The sequence below is a fragment of the Mastigoproctus giganteus genome, chromosome 2 (genome assembly GCF_048544385.1).
Source record: "Mastigoproctus giganteus isolate SK-2022 chromosome 2, ASM4854438v1, whole genome shotgun sequence".
Lineage (NCBI taxonomy): Eukaryota > Metazoa > Arthropoda > Arachnida > Uropygi > Thelyphonidae > Mastigoproctus > Mastigoproctus giganteus.
Window position 1 is genome coordinate 83,710,460 of NC_143576.1, and position 22,074 is coordinate 83,732,533.

General features: G+C 36.4%; 1 protein-coding gene across 1 annotated transcript in view; it reads left to right on the top strand.

The window, feature by feature from the left end:
• The window catches only part of LOC150089378 (poly(A) RNA polymerase gld-2 homolog A-like), a 191,111-nt gene that overhangs the window by 82,521 nt on the left and 86,516 nt on the right, over nucleotides 1–22,074 (top strand). Inside the window, exons 5-6 of the mRNA XM_090368554.1 lie at nucleotides 6,013–6,104; nucleotides 11,404–11,467. Of these exons, the coding sequence (XP_090224680.1) occupies nucleotides 6,013–6,104; nucleotides 11,404–11,467 (156 nt within the window). The remainder of the gene's footprint in view (nucleotides 1–6,012; nucleotides 6,105–11,403; nucleotides 11,468–22,074) is intronic.

Below are 22,074 nucleotides of genomic sequence, written 5' to 3' on the forward strand. Positions count from 1 at the left end.
CTGGGAGGACTTTTCCTATAACATCAAATTTTACTCCCAAGTATTTCCAGCATTGCTGTAAGTCCCCCGCTGGTAAAGATTTATCGCCTATCGTGAGACTGTGCCCTTCAATCTTAGACTTCCTCTCTTTCCCAGATGGGACCCAGAACAACATCCAACTTTTGTCCATGTTAATTGATAGCCCTCTTCTCTTAAAGAAATAATATTGTCCAGAAGGTACTGCAGTCCCTGACTGTGTAGAAGCTGCTATGAGGTCTTCAGCGAAGGCAAGAACATTTATTTTAAAATCCCTCATGTCAAAACCAAGATATGAGGGCAACTTTCAAATCATTATATCTAAAACAATATTCAAGAATAATGGAGATAATGGATTTCCTTGTCGTACCCCATTAGTGGGTGATATCCAATTTGTCTCCCCTGAAACCTCAACTCGGTTGTACAGTATTTTTGCAGCATATACACTTTTCATAAAAGTTAAAGGATAATGCTTCCTTCTTAGGGCCTCAATTATAGCACTATAGTCTACACTGTCAAATGCCTTTTGGAGACGGACGCCAGATGTAGTGGCTTTAGATCATTTCTGGTAGTACTAATCATCGTTTGGAGAATCATTACGTTTTCAGCAACCCCATCAGCTGGAATAAAAGCCCTCTGTCTTGGATCCAGCTTAATCCTCTTCATTAAGCGAAGAGATAAGATCTTATGAAACGTTTGAAGAATTATAGAAGATACAGTTATAGGACAGAAGTCTTCTGGAAATTTAGAGACAGATTTCTTAGGTAGCAAAATAGTATATGCTATATACAAACATGTCGGCAAAGCATCTGTCCATAAGAATATGTTGAATGGATCTGTTACAATCTTCATAGGTATCTTCCTAAACTGTCTCATCTGAACCAGGACTTATAGATAAATCTGGGTATGCACCTTTTACTTCATCACCAGTAATAGGGCTGTAAAGTAATGCATTTAATTCCATATCTTCTTCGTATCCGTCAAGAATATATAAATCTTGCTCTTCATTCTGCTTACAAAACACTTTTTCCCAAAAAGACAGCATATCTGTTGAAGGTACTATGTCTTCTGCCATTCCCACAGGATTAAGAATCTTGTGAGTGCACCTTTTCCTATTTTTATAATACAAACACTGGGTGAGGGCATTTTCTCTGGCATCTCCTACTAAGCGGTTTTCTTTTATTATCTGGCTCCAGGACAATCTTTCCTATTTTTTTCTTGATAGTAGCAGTGGTCATCCCCATGATGTTAAGGTATGTGTAACTATCAAGTTCTTCCATCTCAAATCTGTTGTCCAATGCTTCCACAATAAAACACTTCACACGTCGATGATTGTATGTAGCTTCCAGTAGCTCTTCCATTGATTTAATCATGACATCGTGGAGTTGTTCTTTCATGATAGATGCTGAAACACTCTCCCATATTTCGGTGAACGAACTTACTGGAACCTGGACAACATAACCCATGGAAACCTCACCAGAAGGTGAGGCTGGAGGTGCCACACGAGCAGAGTTAACTTGTCCGGTGGAACCAGACACCTCTGTCGGAGTCATCCTCTGGGAGGGGGGTACTCCCTTGGAGGTACGCTCGGTAGGAGAGGGAGATGGGTCCTCCATTTCCCTGGAGTTCCCAGAGGAATTGAGAATGGAAGCTAAGATGTTATTATAACTTGCCATCTTTTTCCTGCCATTTATCGATTCTACAGTTCTATGTGGGAAAACAGCATTGCAGATGTTGGTTAATATTCTTGACATACATTCTTAGCTATCAGTTCAATCTCAGCATAAACTAGCATCATCACCTCCTCATCAGTCCATCAAGACTGGATTCTGGTCATATTGATCATAGTGTTAGATTCTTCTGGATGCACCCTCTTGATGTGGATGCCCTGTCCAGTTTTGGTAGTAAAACTACGTTGACAGAAGTTGCATTTGAAGGCGTCAGCCCTAATAGAGGATACTGCAGCCTGTTTCAGTGGATTACTATGGCCATGGGCATGAGACTCCAAGGCTTTCTCTTTATTCATTTCTGGCTCAAGGAGATAATAACCTTGGCAGGGTTGGGAGCCTCATCAAGGAGAGACTAGCGAACACCACTTTAGCCAGGACTCACCTGCCCGATCCACACCATGAGGAGGTAGTGTGTTCTGCACTTGTGGAAAGTGCCTAGTACAAAGCTCTGTATTCAAAGTCTTTCCTCATATTGGTGCCCTTTAGCAGATCTCACCAAGCAGATTGCTTTTCTTTGGACCCTTTCAAGAAGTTAGTTTTTTTTTTTAGGTGTATTCTCCATACTTACACTATTCCTAGTTGCTGTCTTACAATTGCCTTATACAGTGGGATTATGGCATCCCTGTCTATGTGAACAAATATTTGATAAATCATCGGTGGAACACCATAAGTCTTCTTTGCCACCTGTTTACACACTTTTATGAAAACTTTGTACCTGAACATATTTCAACTCCTAAATCCCTTTTTTCTTCTGTGTTTTTTTATTCAACCCCATGAAATATATGATATTTTGTGATTGCTCTTCCTGAAATGTTAAGACCTTGCATTTTTCTGTGTTAGCATTAGTAGAGCCATATGATACAAGAAAGCATACTTTCTTGCATTATAAGTCTGCCCAGATAGAAAATGAATGATAAGAAAAGAAGGAAATGTTAAAAACTAGTGAGATGGTATCTATTTGTAAGTTTAAAGGGCTATTGTTATAAAGAAAATTTTGGCTTAACATTTCTGAAGAGGGTATAGTCTGCAACAGTATTAACCTTGAAACAATGACAATGAGTTGGTGGTGTTTAATATCCAATCCAAGACAGAAATGCACACAGAAGTCCTGAGTATGTTAATGTTTAAAAGCATGCTGTTCTTGTAAGCAATCCTATGGCTGTATCTCAATATAAAATAATAAATTTTCTGTTTATACTGTGGACAGCCATATAGGGTCAAGAGGAGTTTCAAGATTGAGAATATAGGAATATAGCAGTAGGAACTTATACAATGGCAGACAAAAACACTGCATCACCTTAAAAAAAGTAATATTTGTAGTGAAATGTATAAGATATTGTTTGATTACAGTCATTTTGTTTGCCGCAAAGCAAAGGTATTGTGTCAGATAACGCTTCTATTGCATCAGACAGTAATTGCAAGGTATTGCATCAGCCATTTCTGTAAATATGGCATTGGAAGGGTATACACACTCATTAGTATCCTGTTTGGTGGAGGTGTGATCATGGCTCCATATGTTCAGTTGACACCAAAGAAAATAAGTGTAGCTGTTGCTCTGTCCCAGGAAGGGCTTTCTATGCATGCTATCACTGATAAAATAGGCTGTCACCAGTCAGCAGTATCCCAGGTGTTGAAATTAAAGCATGAAACCAGTGATGTGAAGAGAAGATCTGGATCAGGCCGTAAGAGTACTATGCCTTCCCAAGATCGATATTTGTGCTCCTGATCTAAAACTGGACTTTAGATGGCCTCTGGTGTTAAAACAAGTGCACGAACTATCCAAAGACAGCTTTCGGAATGTGGTCTGCATGCCTATCGGCCCAAGAAGAAGCATTTGTTGACCCAACAAATGAAGAAGTGACTTACTTGGGCTAAAACGCATGTTTTATGGACAAAAGAGCAATGGGACACCATCATCCTTTCTGATGAATCAAAATTCAACTTGCATGGGTTGGATGGGAAAGCGATATATCAGAAGATGAAAATCAGAGGCATACCATCCTGACTGCCTAACACTGACTGTAAAGTTTCCCACCGGTCAGATGGTCTGGGGATGCATAACAAGCAAAGGGGTGGGACAAATTAAGTTTATTAATGGAACGGTGAATGCAGAAACCTACACTGCTATCTTGGAGGAGTGCCCGAAACCCATTATTAGTGCCTGAAACCCATTATTTGGATGACACAGACATCCAAAACTGAGTTTTTCAATAGGACTCAGCACCTTGCCACACAGCAAAATTGGTAAGTTTTATGCTATTTAGATTTAGTGATGAGTTTGTCTTCTTGTCTCACAAGGCTTAAAACATACTTACACCAATGTTTTTCCTTGTTTTTCTCCCTTAGGGTGCAGTCATAACTCAGAAATAATGCTGGCATTAGTATTGGACTGGCTCGAAAACAGTCCAGATTTGAACCCTATTGAAAATTGCTGGTACATAATGTCGTTTAAAATTGCTCAGAAGAAGTCAACAAGTAAGATTCAGCTGCAGGAAAGCATTGTAAGGGTGTGGTACCATGAAATTGGGCAACCGTGTATCCAGAAGTTGATTAACTCTATGCCAGATCATTGCAAGGCTGTAATTGCAGCTTGAGGAGGAACAACAAAATACTGAGGACTTATTTTGCTGATTTAAGGTACATAATACTATTACGTTAACTTGTCATATCTGTTTGTACACGTAAATGCAATAAAATGTATGTTTGGTTGTCATTGATTACCATTTTTATGATTTCTCATATTTCCATTAATTATGCATTTTACCATTTGTGAAGATATTTTGTGGCAGTTAGGTATATCAGGTGGAGTCTTTTTATAGGATTTCATTCACAGAGATATATATCCCATCTAACAAATGCATTTTAAACATTCCTGCAACCCATAATACAGTGCAAAACACATTATTTGCAAAATTCACAAGCGATGCAGTTTTTTTGTTTATCGCTGTAGGTATATAGCAGTCATACAGGCCAGAACCATGGCCAACAGAAATGTGTGTACTACTGCACATTGCATTTGGCCACTCAACTGTGATGTATATTGCAACAAAATTAACTTCTACACCACAATCTGGATTATAAACTCCATGTTTCTGTTTTTTTGTTTTTGTTTTTTGCTAAAAATTCATAAATTTGTTTTCTGAAGAAAGTTATAGGTTGGCAACTATGTGAATAGTACCAATGATAATTTTTTATATTGTGGGATAGTATAATAATGAATGTATTTTTTATTGGGAAATGCTCTTCACAAATGGGAGGAGTAGCATTTTTTGTTTGCATTTGGATGCTTAAAAAGTCCTATCATGGCCTATATAGGCATGCTAGAAGGTATGTCAACAATTGATATACAGACCTGTAAATGTATTATATAGATTTCTAAAGACAAACAAAAATGGAACTCCCAAAACTGTTCAGGTAGTAAATTCTTTTAAACAGGTAAAAACTTAATTTTATGGAACATTTTTCCATGAGCAGGCATTTTGGATTTAGTTGAAAGACATCTTAAGTGGGAGAGTTCTCTTAAATGGATTTCACTGTATTTCAATGCGAAAACAAAATACTGCACATGCATGTACACACGCACTTCAATTATATATAGTATATGCATCTATTTTTTACTATGACAGCATTTGTGTAAAGATGGATGTACAACCATTGATTCTGGCTGCAAGTGGAACTGAATAATTTTAACCTGCTTCAAACAAATTGCTTTGGTATATTTTTTTATTTATTTATTTTTTTTTTTCCACAAACTGCTTTGTCACACATTAATTATATCTGTGTAAGTTTACTAGTAGTGCTTTTTTAATTATATGGAAAACTTTGCAATTAATGTCTTTGTATTGGTTGATAGCTTGGTGATTGTTATCTATGACTGTATTATAAGAAGGCTTGTTAATCTGTTAGTTGCAAACCCATTATTCCTCATAAATGATAGATAATCAATGGCCTGCTATTATAATGTTTTACAAAATTTGAAGGTTCTGTGAAATGACAGGAAATGCATTTCCTGTCATTTCACGGCTCAACTTTTTTCTCGTCAAATGAGAAAGTTTCACTCTTGTTGCCAGTTAGAGAGGAGCATTCTAGGTTTTTCACTGAGTGCTAAGGTGGTTTGTCCTTGGATTTAGTGTGTAGCATTTGCTGTTGGGAAATCCAGTTTTTATTGCACTTTAGTAGCTTTCATTAATATACAGCCTATTTTCTTTATGATACATCTTTTAAATGTATCTAATATAGTTGGTCACAAGTATCATTTCTTTCTTAGATTGCAGCATCCATGTTGTTGGATCATCAGTTAATGGCCTTGGTACTAATACTAGTGATATGGACATGTGCCTTATGGTGTCATACTCTGAGGTAATGTTTCTTAGCATTTTCATTTGAAAAATTATGAATTAAAATTGTATTAGCATGGTTTGGAAAATTAATGCAATGTTCATTCAAATTATATCTATTTAAATGTCACTATTGAAGGTATTAGTAAGTATTTGAACTTTAGGTAGTTTTCATTTCCTGCTCACCATGGGTACTACTACTATACAGGGTGATTCAGGAGAAATAGTAAATATTTTGTGAGGTTATAGTATTGATTATTCTGAATAAAAAAGTTCATATAAACATGTATCCAATTCTCAGTGGATACAGAGATACAGGCACCTCCGTAGCCAGGTGGGCAGGAGCAGCAGTGTGTAGCACACGCTTCTTGATTAGACCAGAGTTCGAGCCCGTGACCACCAAATACGGAGGATGCGGAAAGGTCAGGGAATGACCACCGCATATCCCCGGAGCAATATGGCCTTAGTTGCTAATGCTCCTAAAAACCAAATAACAACAACAACAACAGAGATACAACTGTTTGAAACTGGTGTGCACAGCTCCCTGAATCAGATGTGACCAAGAAGCATTATAACCCGATGCTGTTTGGCGTTAGAAGTGTTGTTAAGAATGCCACACATCTTCACACATGCTGAATATGCCGATATGGTTTTTGTGGTGCAAGTGCTACTGCTGCTTGTAGAGAATACCATTCACTGTTTCCTAACTGCAGAATACCAGATTCAAGAGTGTTTACTAGTGTTTACACCAAACTGTGTGAGACTGGTACAGTTCCCAGCACTCATATTTCTTGTGAACATGCAAATGAACAAAATATGGATGAAATAGAACACATTCTTCAGTCAGTAGAACTTAGTCCTACTATTAGCGCATGAAGAATTTCTATGCATATCAGTGTTCCACAGACACGTATGTGGGCACAGCTTGTATCCATTTCACATACAGCAGGTGCAACACCTTCAACTAGGAGAAAATGCCCAGCGATTGGAATTTTGTTGATGGGTAAATGCTAATTTCCAATTAATTCCATTAATACTGTTCAGTGATGAAGCTACTTTCACCCATAAAGGTATCAACAACACCTGTAACTCTTGATAGGTGGTCAGATGAAAATCCACATGCCACTGTAGAAACAAATTTTCAATGTCACTTCTCTGTAAACATGTGGTGCGGTATCCGTGACAATCGGTTGGGCCTGTTGTGTTACAAAATTGTCTTACAGGGTCCATTTACGTAGAATTTCTGCAAAACGAACTTCCACTTCTATTGGAGGATGTTCCCTTGGTTAGAAGGATTGATATGTACTTTCAGCATGATGGAGCACCTGCACATTATACCCATCTGGTAATACAATATCTAAATTGAACTTTCCCTGAATGATGGATTGGCCATGATGGTTCCATTCATTGGCCTCCAGGGTCTCCATACCTCACTTCATTAGATTTTTGTTTGTGGGGATGGATGAAAAGTGTAATATACAAAGAAAAGATGAATACAAGAGATTATTTTCTAAATTTCATGCTTACTCGGGATGCAAATAAAATCCACTTTAACATCTATCATAAACCTACAGACATCGGTATGCTTCTACATTATAACAGCTATCACCCGTTCACCTGCAAAAGATTGATTATCTTTAATTAATTTCTCAATGCTTATAAATGTTCAATGATGAATCTGATTTGAGCTCAGAAATACAAATATTAACCAGCAGATTCTTAAACAAGGGTTACCCACTTGCGACAATAGACAGAATTAGGGTACAAGCTAAGGATAGAATGCAAAAACATACACCAACCAACAATAGTAATATCGAAAAATACTTTATTTCTGTCCCACATGTTGAACAGTGGTACAAACAACTTATCAGATTCTTTAAAGATACCGAATTTAAAATTGTAGCCAGGCCAATACGGAAATTACACGCTATACTGAACAATCGCTCAGTCCTTTCCTTGTTTGCAACACAAATAAATGACCTAGTATACAACCATTTCTTGCAGTGATTGCGACTCGTCTTTTCAGGGTTCTATGCAGTTTCCTCTGAATTTTCGTGTTAATCAACACGCTGCCTCAGTTTGTGCTTCTTGTTCAGCAGCATCAGAATTAGCCTTTCGTGCTGTTAATGAAAAACATACTTTTTTTATTTAACGAGGCCAAAATACTTAGTGTAACATAATCCAATGTAATTATACAAGACTATTAATTGCAGAAACCATCGAAATTAAATTACATGAGAATTCTGTTAATGTTCACCGACCATATCTAATCTCCGACTCGTGGTCCTTTACACGCATGCGTGAAGACAAATAATCCCTATTTAAGTTCCCTGTTCACCCCTGTCAAATGTGTGTGGTCGAAAAGCATTGTCAGCTTCAGGAAGGAAAATTATTTTTTTCATTTTGCATTTTTTTCGTTAAATTAATTTTTTACTTAATTTTTAATTGCGTTAAATTGATTTTTAATTGTTTGATTTTTAATTATTAATTATTTCTTACTGTAGTGTAAAATTTTTTTTTTTAATTGTTTTCATTTTAATTTCTGAAGAGTATCATACGGAAGTGTTCTACGTATCATATTGAGATAAACTTCTCTTTTGCAAATAAACTTTTACAAATAAAAATGGTACTTAATGCTATATATCCTGAGATTTTAACTACGTAATCATGGGCCTGCAGTCAAAACCAAAGGAAATGCAGCAAGAAGTATGGCCTCTGTTTCTGTTATGACATACAAGTAGCAGATAGAAAAAGTGAGCAGACGTATATGTCATAGCCGATCTGACAGAGACCAAAAAGAAAAGAATAAAAAATCAAATATAATTCAAAAATAAATAAAAGTAAAATGCAAAATTAAGATAAAATTAATACCAATTAATTCCAATTGAATGAATGGCAAACAGCCCTGCGTGAATTTTAACAAGCATAATATATTATTTTTTAGTTCTTTTTTAGCCATTGTCACTTATACATTGTGATTTTTAACTACAATTTATTATTATTGATTATGTAATACACACACAAGCACACGTGTGCAGGGTTAGTCAAAATGTTATCAACAACTTTGACAGTTCAGTTGAAAATAACTACGTATTTTTCTGTAAGAAAAAAAAAAAAAGCTACCAAAGTTTTTAACAGTTACCTGACAGTCCTTCAATATGGGCCCCATGTATGACTCTGCACTCATCAATGCAGTAATCAAATTCATGCTACTTTGTCAAGCATATTGTTGTCAATCTGAGTGATACATCCTCACACCTCTTGCAAAGTGACAGGTAAAGGGAGCACAAACACCAAATCTTTCATAAAATCCTATAAATAAAAATCTAAGGGAGTGAGTTCCTGTGATCTCAGTATCCAATGAACTAAAGGTTTATCACAGGAATCGCGGCCAATCAGTGATTGGCCGTGCTTCCACACTCCATGAACTGCTTATACCACCTAATGATGGAGTCTTGAGTTGGTGTATTTCTGTGAAATTTAGTTTGAATGATTGCTGCACTGAAACACTTGATTTTGTTTCATGATAACAGAGAACAGTGAATGGGATAATTGTCATTCAGAAACTTCCGCACCTCTTTATGGAAGTATGGTGGAGCCACATCCTGCCGCAAAATGAAGTTGTTTTCACCTTGTGGCAGCAACCACTTGATCATCATTTCAAGGCAAAAAATGCTATTCAGTGTCTTTGGCAAAAAAGAAGGGGCCCATAAATCTTTTTCATGGAATTGCGCAGAAAAAGTTTAATTTTGGACTGTCCCAGTCATGTTCCACAGTTTCATGTGGATTCTCGCTCCCAGATAGGAATGGTGTATCGATTCACTTTACTACTGAGATGGAACATGTCTTCTTTGGTAAACGCTAATCCTTCTGTGCAATTTTCAACAGTATCACACAGTTCTTGGATGTTACATCAAAATTCATACCTAGGAACTTAGTCATGTGGTTTTAGGGCTTGTAAAAAACGAATTTTGTAAGGATGCATGGAAAGTCAACATTCTGAGAATACGGCAAACTTTTCTGTGGAATTCCAAGCTCCCTACTGGCCTTGTTAGTCAATTTACAGGGAAAAAGAAGCTGCAGAGATGCCTGCTGCACACACATTCCACAGTTGCATTGTCTGTGCTGGCACACCTGTGCTTTTGCCCTTGCAGATGCATCCACACTCCATGAACTGCTTATACCACGTAATGTTGGAGTCTCGAGTTGGTGTATTTCTTTGAAATTTAGTTTGAATGATTGCTGCACTGAAACACTTGATTTTGTTTCATGATAACAGAGAACACAAAATGATTTCTCCACAGGAGATGCCATTTTGAATGCAGCACTATCTGGCACAGACACTGGAGATATCTTTGCCATCTCTGTTGAGGCAAACAACTTTGATATTTATGCTTTCATTTGAAAGCATTTTTTCACAGAAACATATGTAATATATTTGACATAAACTGTTAAAGTTTGATTGTATATATAAATAAAAATGTGCAGTTTCAGATTTGATTAAAAAAAAAGTTTAATGAATTTCAAAAAATTCATTTGTAATCAATGATAAATGTTTGCATTGTTAAAATTCATCAATATAGTCTCTAGCAACTATACACTTGTTCCATTGTGCCTGCCACTGATCAAAACATTTTCCCCTACACGTTCTGTTTTAATTTTGGGAGGGGGCAAAAGTTGCATAGAGCCAAATCAGGTGAATAAGTGTGTGCAGCACAATGGAAATTTTTTGTTGGTCAAAAATTGCTGGATGGCGAGTGATGTTTAATGCAGTTGCAGTCAAAGAGCTAACCATTTTGCCATTTTTTTTTTTTTTTTTTTTGGGGGTCTTTTATGACATTATCAACAGTTGCAAAATTTCTTGGTAGTAGTCTGCATTAACAGAGAAGACTCGCATAACAAATTCTGATAACATTATATCCCCCTTGTCAAAAAAATGCAATCAGCATGACTTTCATGTGATTTGACTCACTTGTTTTGACCATGGTGATGAAGTTGTTTTCCATTGGGTGCTGTGAACCTTTGGTCTCTAGATCATATCCATGTGACCAAGGTTCATCATCTCTAATATTTATGTTAAAAATGCAGGTCCTGAGACAGCTTTATTAAAGAGTTAAGGTCTGATTCCTGAGAATATATATATGCTCATTGTTAATGATTTGTATCATAGCTAGTGCTGATATTAATTTTTTTAATTATTAGTTTGTTCCAAGAATTGGGAAGGGGAAGCAAGCTATCTAAACTTTTAGCACTGGGATGCACATTTTTCGAAATTTGATAAAAATTTATAAATTTAGTTTTATCAAATTTTTCTTTTACAGATAGACCAACAAACCGTTGCTACTGGGATCTTGAAGGATATACATAAATGTCTCAGCAGGTGTAGTAAGTATCATTTAATAATAAATTACATTGAATTTATTATTAATTAATAATTATTTACTATAAGATGCAGATGTGTGGTAATGTTGTTCACTCCACTGTTTCATTTTCAAATATTCAAGGCTGTTAAATGTATGATTTTATTTATTTATTAGTACATTAGCATTGAAACTGTACAACCTGTATAGTTTGTACACTAATGTTCTCATATCTTTTTTGTTTCCATTTCTCTCTACTCCCACTAATTAGAAATTAAAATAAGAATAAATATATGTTTATTTTGTATGCTTGGGATGGCATATTTGAATACTTCATACTACAGCATTCCCCAAATCAGGTGATGCATATTAATGAAATAATTCTCTATACTCCATTTTCAGGTGGAATGGTATTTAATCTTCATTAATTAGCAATAGCAAAAAGTCCAGTTTTGTGCAATTACAATAGGACAAAACATTCATCTCCTTTTTCTGACAGAATTACAGGATTTGATGAAAAAAAAATTCAGTGAATGACCTTATTCTTGAATGCATAGCGATTGCTAAAAGATTGAGCAGTGCTTATAACATCTTTTGCTAAAAGATTGAGCAGTGCTTATAACATCTTTTGCTAAAAGATTGAGCAGTGCTTATAACATCTTTTGACTCTGACTACACGAAGTTTTAACTCATTATGCCTGAATTTGGTAAAAAGCAGCTTTGAGCAAACATTCGTTTTTCTCATTTGTTGTGGATACTAAAAAATTATGAAATTTGAACACTTGCAACATTAAATTTTGTTAGTATTAGTAGTGGCAATAGATGAATGGAGACAAGTTTAAACTGCATCAGGCAAAAAAAAATCCCACATCACCTGTCCATCCTGCTTAATAGTTTTTCAATTCATTAAATTTATTTAACACCAGATGGACACTAGTTATGGTTAGGCCACATCTTGAATACTCTTATTGTCATTAACCACACTGCCAACCTTTGTATCATCTACAAACTTAGACATTAAGCCTTCATCAATATCATTAATAAATATTGAAAACAACAGTGGACCCAGCACTGAACTCCATGGGAGGACTCCACTAATAACATTAGTCCACAAAGAGCAGTGTCCATTGATAACCGCTCTGTCTTCTCACACTCAAATCCCTTTAGTCATAGTTGTGACTTGCCCCAAATGCCACATTTCTCAAATATGTACAATAGTCTTCTTGTGGAGCAGTATCAAAAGCTTTTCTGAAATCTAAGTATATGATATCAAAATTACTTTTTGAATCCAATTTCTTTGTTACTATGTACCCAATCAGACAAGATTGCCCCTTAACAAATCCATTTGATTGTTGTGGTATTATAATTTCAGTTTTGTTTAGATGGCTGCATTACATCTTTAACTGGTCACTCCATTATTTTTTTCTAGAATAGAAATCAAGCCTACAGTTTTGTAATTACTCACTTTGCTCTCTGATCCCACTTTGTGAATAGGAGAGACAACTGAAACATCTTCTATGTATAGGTAATCCTTGAATCCAAAGAATATCTCATAATTATGGTTTAAGGTTTGCTTATCTCTGTAAAAAACCTTTAGCCATAGCAAAATGATAAGTTAATAGCTTAAAAAACCATTAACTTATCTCTTTTCTTGCCTCTCTTGATATAACTGTATAGACCCTGTCTGCCTCAAGGGCATTGTTTACTGGGGTAATGAGCATGTAAGTGATATTTGGTATGTTTGAATGATTTTAAAATTAAATTTCATAGTTTTTATTTTGCTCCTCAACCACTCAGATAGCTGCTCTTACTTCCTCACAATCTGGGGCAGGCAGACAGAGGTTATTCCCTTATCTGGCAAAAAAGGGCAAATTTCTATGGATAGGTACAGGTTGTTTGAAGTATTTTGACCCCTGAGGGCAGTGCACCTGAGTTCTGCGACATGTTTAACTTGGGAAAAGATTGTTTTTATAGCTTAGAATAGTTTTCTGGCTTTTTAGCATTTTCGGCCTTGCACAGTTTAATATTATATAATAGTTGTAAATATTGTATATAATATAGTTACTTATCTTGCTTGATTTGTAACTTTTAGTTGCAAATAGTTATTTTATTTATACAATTTACTAATAATGTCTGAAAATTCAAGTGAAAATAAGATAAAACAAGCAGATCTTGGTCTTGAATGAGTCTGATGGGCTCATTCAAGACCAAGATCAGCTGTCCAATGTAATGGATGACAAAGTGGATGAAATTAATGAAGAAATATTTTTGCAGATTGAAGAGTTAACTGAAATTGAGGTTTTTACTGGCAAAAGCATACCAAGGACTCCTGCAAAGGGAAGGTCATTGTCACTTTCTGGTCTCTCACAAGGAACTCATGTACAGAAGCACTCTAAAAAGATACTGATGCAAAATTCAGTGAAATATTTATGACTAAGAAGGATAAAGTGAGTGAGTCTTCTCAAAAAGGAAAGAATTTTGGAATGGGAAATAAAAGATGTAAAAACAATAGTAAAATTTAAAAATCAGAGCATGAAAGATTTCAAGCATATAAAAGAAATAAGTTGATCGAGAAACAGCAGCTATGAGAACTATTATGGAACTAAGAAACGTGTTAGAAAGAAAAGCAATGGATGTCTCTGTTGCGAACTTATTATTAAAGATAGACTAGGAAAAAAGAGCAGATGACTTCTGACAAGACCAATGTATCTGTAGTAAGGGATACAAGTGCTTCTGATAGTTGTCCACCAAAAGTTATTGGCATCGTGCAACATTGTAATTGCCTTAGATTTCAATGCTAATTCTCTTTTCTGGAATGGGGAAGTGCTCTGATGATAGAGGAGTAATTTTGGAAGAATTTCTCTCTCTGCTTCTGGATTGGGTGTTGTTAACATGCCGGGGCATTTTCACATTTATTCTGAAATAAATGGACAGTCCTATGTAGATGTGACTTTATCTAATATGTCAATTTTTAATAAGATTAAGAATTGGAAAGTGGTTGAAGATCTGATCATTGGTGATCACAATGGCATCACTTTTCAGATTAGTGATTTTGGATTTTGGTTGTTATCTAATTAAGAGAGTTAAGTGGGATAAGCTTGATGCATTGTTTATGAGATATGTTGATATAGTAAATTGGGATAGTTTAAATTCTCCTCAATTTGTTGAGAAATTACAAGAAGTAATAATAAAAGTGTGTGATAGTTGTATGGCTAAAATTAGGGTAGTTACTTGTCCAGTGTTTTGGTGGAATCATGATTTAACAATGTTAAGGAAAGAGGTTAATGCCTCAAGGAGATTGTTATAGCAAAATAGGAGAATAGATAATTTAGAGTTAGTGAATGTTTATAAGGCAATGTATAAAGAAAAACATAAAGCTTAAGAGTATGTCATCAATAAATAAGACCAAACAGATTTCTTGATGCAAGATTCAAGATTCATGGGAATATTTTCAAAATTATAACTGAACAGTATAGATTCAGTAAAGTTACTTCCACAGTTGGCAATAAAATTCAGCATACTATAGGATCATATGATTCAGTTAATAAGATTTTGGACAAACTTAAGATGATAGTCAGATTCAGCAAGAGATATTAGGTCAAAATGATAATATTAGTAATGGTAGAATAGAATGTTTATTTACATCTATTGAAATTGCAGAAGCAGTAGACCATCCTAAGCAGGGTAAATTGCAGGGTCTGGATGCAGTTGTAATGCTTAAAAAAAAAATATAGATTGAGGCCTATGTTATATTTGAAAATGTATCATAACTGTTTGGCTGAAAGTGTCTTTCCCCAGACATGGAAGATTGCCCAGTTGAACTTGATTATAAAGAGCCCTGATTGACCAGCTTGTGAACCTAGCTCATATCATCCAATCGCTTTATTACCTGTTTTAGCAGAAGTCTGTGAAGGGCTATGTATAGCTGATTAGTTATGAAGAGAAAAATGTCCTCAGAAAACCAATATGGTTTTAAAAAAGGAAATACTGAGAATGCCATTTACAAAGTAAGGCATTGTGTTGAAGAATATTCTGGGTGGTACATTTTAGGAATTTGTAGATTTTAAAGGTACATTTGACATGCTCCATCACTAGGTAAGTGTTCATCATTTACCCGGGGAAGTGATGGTGCCTGGATGCACAGTGGGACGAAAACAAACCGGTGGCAGCAGTGTTCATGCTTTGGTGATGTTCTGCTGGGATACCCTGGTCCAGTCATCCATGTGCTGGGCACTCTGATGTCTATCACCTACATAAACATCATTGCTGACCAGGTACACTCTTTCGTGGCAACGATCTTCTCATGTGGTGCCATCTTTCAGAAGGATAATGCGCCATGCCACACCATTTGGATTGTTCGAGACTGGTTTGCAGAGTGTGAGGAAAACTTGCAGGTATTGCCCTGGCCTCTAAATTTCTCAGATGAATCCCATCGGTGGTTTGTGTTGGAACAGCAACTCCGACTGCAGCATCTCAACCACGGACTGTACAGGAGTTAAAGGATCTACTGGTTACACGTTCGTACCAGATACCCAAGACACATTTAGCACATTTAGAAATCTTGTAGCGCCCATGCCTCGCCGGGTATGAGCTGTTTTGGCTACACGTGGAGGACCAACATCATATTAGGTAGGTGGTCATAATGTTTTGACTCATCGGTGTATATCTTTTTGTCTAGAGTAGATATTATTGATGTAAAGAAAAGACCATAGCACCAGTTTGGTAGGCATGCAGCTTTCTTATTAATCGGACATAGACTGGCCTTAAGATTATGCCAATTAGGCCTTATAAGTATGATAGTATTAGATGTACCTGTGGAGAGGAAGAGACATTGCCAACTGGGCTAGCTGGGTGGGTAAAGTGCCTGCCTGGCAACCCAGAGGTCGTGGGTTCGAATCCCGCCTCCGGCTTGGATCAAAGTAGAAAATGCAAAAACTTTGCGAGGTGCAATATGGCCACAGAAGCCGATGCGCTAACAACTTAAAAAAAAAAAAAAAAAAAAAAGACATTAATACACACAATGCTGATTTAAGATTACAGTTGGAGTTATCATTTGGAAGTTTGGATTGTGAAACTTTGTGGTTGATGTTTGTTGATAAAAGATGTTTTACATATTTTAATAATTTTGTTCATAATATTTTTAAGTGGAGGATATTATTAAGAACTGGATAGAAGAGTCCAGCCTCCTAGGGATGGAAACCTGATTCACTGGGATGAGCAGAGAAATAACCTCCAAGCTCAATCTTTTTATATCTGGACTAAGTGGTCTTACCCTCTGTTTGATCTTGATTAAGATTTGAGTTAATTGTTCATTTAATGATTTTATTTATTTATTTTAATGGTGATAACTTCTTTTGGCCTAACAAAGTTTTGAGAACATCCACAGATGGACTTTAGTCTGGAGAGTGGCTGTCAAAGGTACTTTAAATGGAATGGAATATATCTTCAAGAATTTCTGTTTTACTTTCCTGTCAGTTATCGCACAATTGTTTAGTTCCCTGTTAGAATTTGATATACTTCTGGCCTCCCCATCCCTATAAAATTCCTCATATGGAATGTAAATGAAAAATATCTATTCAGTTTGTTAGCAACCTGAACAGGATCATCAACGGTTATACCATTCATATCTAGTGAACCAACGTGAATTATTTGCAAAAAATAGCAAAATTTATTTTTCTTTGAATTCTTAGCCAAAGATTTCTCATTATCTGCCTTAGCTTGCCTAACCTCTTAGTGACTTCATTGCAGACTAGTTTGTATTTACTGTGGTTTTCTGTGTCCCACTTGATAATTTATAATCACCCCATGCATTTGTCTTTTTTACACTAGTCACACCAGCTCATCTAAGTCTAAATTATAGACACAATATTTCTTAGTTGGTATAAAAAGCTTAGTAGATTTCTATGATTACATCCTTGAATGCTTTCCATTGTTAATTTGTTCTCGGTAACATCAGCAGTTGGTTCCACTGTATAGAATTTAAAAATTGTTTATGACCATTTTAGCACCTTTTACAAAAGCAAAATTTCTCCATTTATCTCCAATTATAGTAATTATAATTTTCAATTATGTCTCACCTCAGTACATTTTTTTTGAGCCCTTTAAAAGATAACTATTTTCCTCATTAACTTTTACTCTTGGTAGACATACTCTTGTCTTATTCCACCTATCATTTTGGCAAAATATATTTCCCATTTCTTTGACAGAGTTACCTATAACAGCTACTCCTGTGGACCACCATACTCTGCCATGGATGATCTTGTTGTGTCTTGTGTTGCATGAGTGCAGTCTCTAGCATTGTGTTGGGTGGCTATATTGAAGGGTTCCTTTTTTAATTTCTTTGAAGGCATCAATCCTGTTCCTCACGCCCTCATATAAGCCCATCAGAATACGGATTTGGCACTTAAGTTCCTAGCTCATTCTCTTCTAGCCCACAAAGAAATCCACCTTGTTCATATCATGTCCCACTACAGATAATTCTACAAAAAGACCACAATTAGTGCAATGAATATAGCTGCGATCTGCAAGAGAACTACAATTAATAATTCTCTCCTGAGCCAAAGCGTTCCTGCTACTTTCAACTTTTTGCTTTGCTGCTCTTGTTAGAGATATGATTTTAATCTAAATTTAATTTAAAAATACCACACAAACTAAGAAATAAGAGTATAAATGCTATGCTATTTCTGTATTGTGATGACAATACAAACTGGTCCTTGAGGTTGTCACAGACATTCTCTCAGATATGCCAGACAAGCTGTACTTGCTACCTGGGAGTCTAAAACACTGATGGAACTGATATTCGGGTGACACACAAGTCAAGTGGACCCAATTTCGGCGAAGTCCGGACGGTCTGTGACAGCCAAATCCTCTGCTTGCACCTTCACAATGGTGGGACTGTTAGTAATCCTGGGTATAACCTCCATGCACAAGTACATGGTGGGTGACCACCCAGGTGTGAACCAACGTAAGCAGGGGTCAAGGTGTGGCACCCACACCACATGGAGGAACGCCGCCCCTCTATGTTACCAGGCAGTACTAGGTGGTAGATGACTCTCATCAACCGGTGAAATACCACCACTTTGCTTATTGGAGGCTTGAAGTGGTGGAATCCATGTTTAGTCTCTAGAGCTAAGTTCCTGTCAACCCTTTCCCTGTTCCTGTGGGGGACCCTGTGGGTTCCTGTGGGACCAGTGCATTCTGCCTTAGGGGGTTGCCACTGTGTTGCGTGTTGACCAAGTGCAAGCTCTGGCATTGATGTGGGCAGTTGAGAGCTTGATGGGGCCCCTCAATTTAGATCCTTTGAAGGCATCCACCCTGTCCTTCAAGCTCTCATATAGGCCCATAACAACGCTGAGTTGTCTGATTTCCTTACACTCCTTACATCGTGCACACACACACAAAGACATCCCTCATGGCAATATCATGTCCCGTACCCGATTGCTCCACAAACATCAAGCAAGCAGTGCATTTTAAAAGGCTGTGATTCAGAGGGCAACTGCCCCCCCCTTCCCCCCAGTTCTCCCCTGAGCCACAGCACTCCCATTAGCTTGAGCCTTTTGCTTTTCTGCTCTGGTCTGAGTCATGATTTCGATTTAATTTCAATAAATATAGGTTATAATACCTGATGTGTTTGGGGTTTTCATAAAAAAAAAAAAAAAAGTAAAGGAGATACAGTTGTTAATACTCGATAGAACTGATTATATAAATAAGTTAGATTCAATTATATCAGATACCTCTACTTATCTTGAGGTAGTCCCAGTACTATTTACCAATTGGGTCAATCAGTACAATAAAACATTAACCACGTATCAAAAAAATGACTACATCACCATGTATAAGTTAAAGGAATTGAAGGCCAGAACATACAACATGGTGAAACTGCTTAAGAATGGATTTCCTATTCGACCCATTGTTTCTTACAGAAACTCGGCATTTTCATCTTTAGCCACACATGTTTATAGTATTATAAAACCCTTTAGACTGGTGATAAAATTTGGGATAAAAAACTACAATACATTATTTAATAATCTTAAGGACTGTAGACTCGGTGATAATAATAACTTATTCTCACTAGATGTTACTTCCTTACATACGAATGTAAATGTTGAATACACATTAGATATTCTTTGGGATATGTTAAATAATAACTCTATACTGATTAATTATACGAAGCTTCCTATTAAAGAAATTTTTTCACTTAATTAAACTTTTAGTTGAAGCCAACTATATGACCTTTGAAGCAAAGTATATAAACAAATTTTTGGTTTGCTAATGGGATTGAGTCTAAGCAGCTTAATATCTATCTTTCAGTGATTGAGCATATACATTTGATGCCTTTTCTACCCTGTATCATATACTACAGGAGGTATTTAGACAATGTTCTGGTTATTACTGATAGCACTATTCAAGGCATTTTACATTCATTTAATAATATTTTTTCTAGACTCAGTTTTACATTGGAAAGGGAAAATACGGATACTAAGTCATGAAATTTTCTAAATTTCACACTTACTCGGGACACGAATAAAATCCAATTTGACATCTATCACAAACCAATAAATACCAGTGTGCTTCTACATTATAACAGCTATCACTCGTTTGCCAACAAAAGGGCTAATATCTTTAATCAGTTTCTCAATGCCTATAAATAATATTCAATGATGGAATCTGCTTTAGACTCAGAAATACAGATGTTAACCAGCAGATTCTTAAACAGGGATTACCCCCTTGGTACAATAAATCAAATTGGAGTACAAGCTATGGATAAGATACAAAAAACTACAATTAACAATAGTAACATCAAAATACTGTATTCCTGGTGCCTCCATAGCAGCACACGCAGCTAATCAAGAAGGTCTAATCAAGAAGCAGCACACGCTTCTTGATTAGACCGGGGGTTCAAGCCCGTCAAATACGGGGGATGCGGAAAGGTCAGGGAATGACCACCGCATATCCCGGAGCAATATGGCCTTAGTTGCTAATGCTCCTTAAAAAAAAAAAAAAAAAAAAAACAAAAAACCAACTTTATTTCTGTCCCATGCATTGAACAGTGGCACATTTTTTAACAGATTCTTTAAAAATACTGAATTTAAGATTGTGGCCAGACCAATATGAAAATTACATGCTACACTGAACAGTCACTCAGTCCTTTCCTCTTTTGCAACACAAATAAATGACTTGGTATACAATATTTCTTTCAGTGATTGTGACTCATCTTACCAAGGGACCACGCGATTTCTGATCATTGTCCACATGAAACAGCACGCATCCTGAGTTCGTTGCTTCTCGTGCAGCAGCGTCAGAATTGGCCTTCCATGCTGTTAACGAAAAACATACAATTTTATTTAACGAGGCCAAAATACTTAAGTGTCCAATGTAATTATACACTAATTGCAGAAACTGTCAATTTAAATTACACGAGAATTCTTTTAACATTTATTGTCCATATCTAATCTCTGATTCGCAGTCTTTTGCGAGCATGTGCAAAGACAAATAATCATGGCGTTTTCACACGCATTTGTGAGGACAAATAATCTCTCTATTTAAGATTGTTCCAGTCATACTTACTGCAGTAGTAACTGTAAGAAGTATAATTGTGACGTCATACTATTCAAAAATTCTAGAAAGTTAGAACTCCAGATATCGTATTGGTCATGAAAAATGCGTCACGTGCGCTAATCATACTACTATTGAGTGGTGTGAGCATGGGAAGCCCCTCTCTGGAAGACGCTGTGGATGATGTCACTTCCGTGACCGATCACATTTACTCTGTAGGTATGCCCCCCCAAAGGATGTTTCACATCAAAAAGTCAGCAAAAGTGCAAGCCCATTGTTAAAATATTCACAGCTCACCACTGGCAGTAACCCCAGAAGCCCCAGGGGAAGGTGCATTAGAAAAGGTGCGACGCCTAAGCAGTGGAATAATGCAATCATAGTTTTACTGCATAAGAAAGGAGATAAATCAGAAATTGGAAATTATAGACCAATTAGCCTGTTACCAGTTGTTACCAGTTCTACCAGTTGTTCACAACTGGTACATGTGGGATAACAAGCTAACAGATCATTACTAACAGATTAGAAAGAATACTTGATGAGAATCAACCGAAAGAGCAAGCTGGCTTTAGGACAGGATTCTCAACTATGGATCACCTTCACGTAATATCACAGCTAATGGAGAAAGCAAATGAATATAAAACACCATTATGCCTGGCATTTGTGGATTATGAAAAGGCATTTGACTCCATACAGCATAAGGCAATGTTTCAGGCACTGGAAAGACAAGGCATAGATACCCCATATATTATGATTTTGAAGAAAATATATGAGAGTGCTACCTCCTTTATCAGACTAGACAAAGACAGTAGCAAATTTAAAATCGAGAAAGGAGTTTGACAAGGAGACAATATCTCCGAAGCTGTTTGCTGCTGCCCTTGAGGAAGCTTTCAGAAGATTAGACTGGTCGCAGAAAGGGGTCAATGTGAACGGAGAGTACCTAAACCATTTACGATTTGCAGGTGACACTGTGGTCATAAGCCACGATCCCAAAGAATTAGAGGAAAATCTTAATCAGTTATGCACAGTTAGTAAGGATTTTGGACTAACGATGAATATGCCTAAAACAAAAGTAATGAT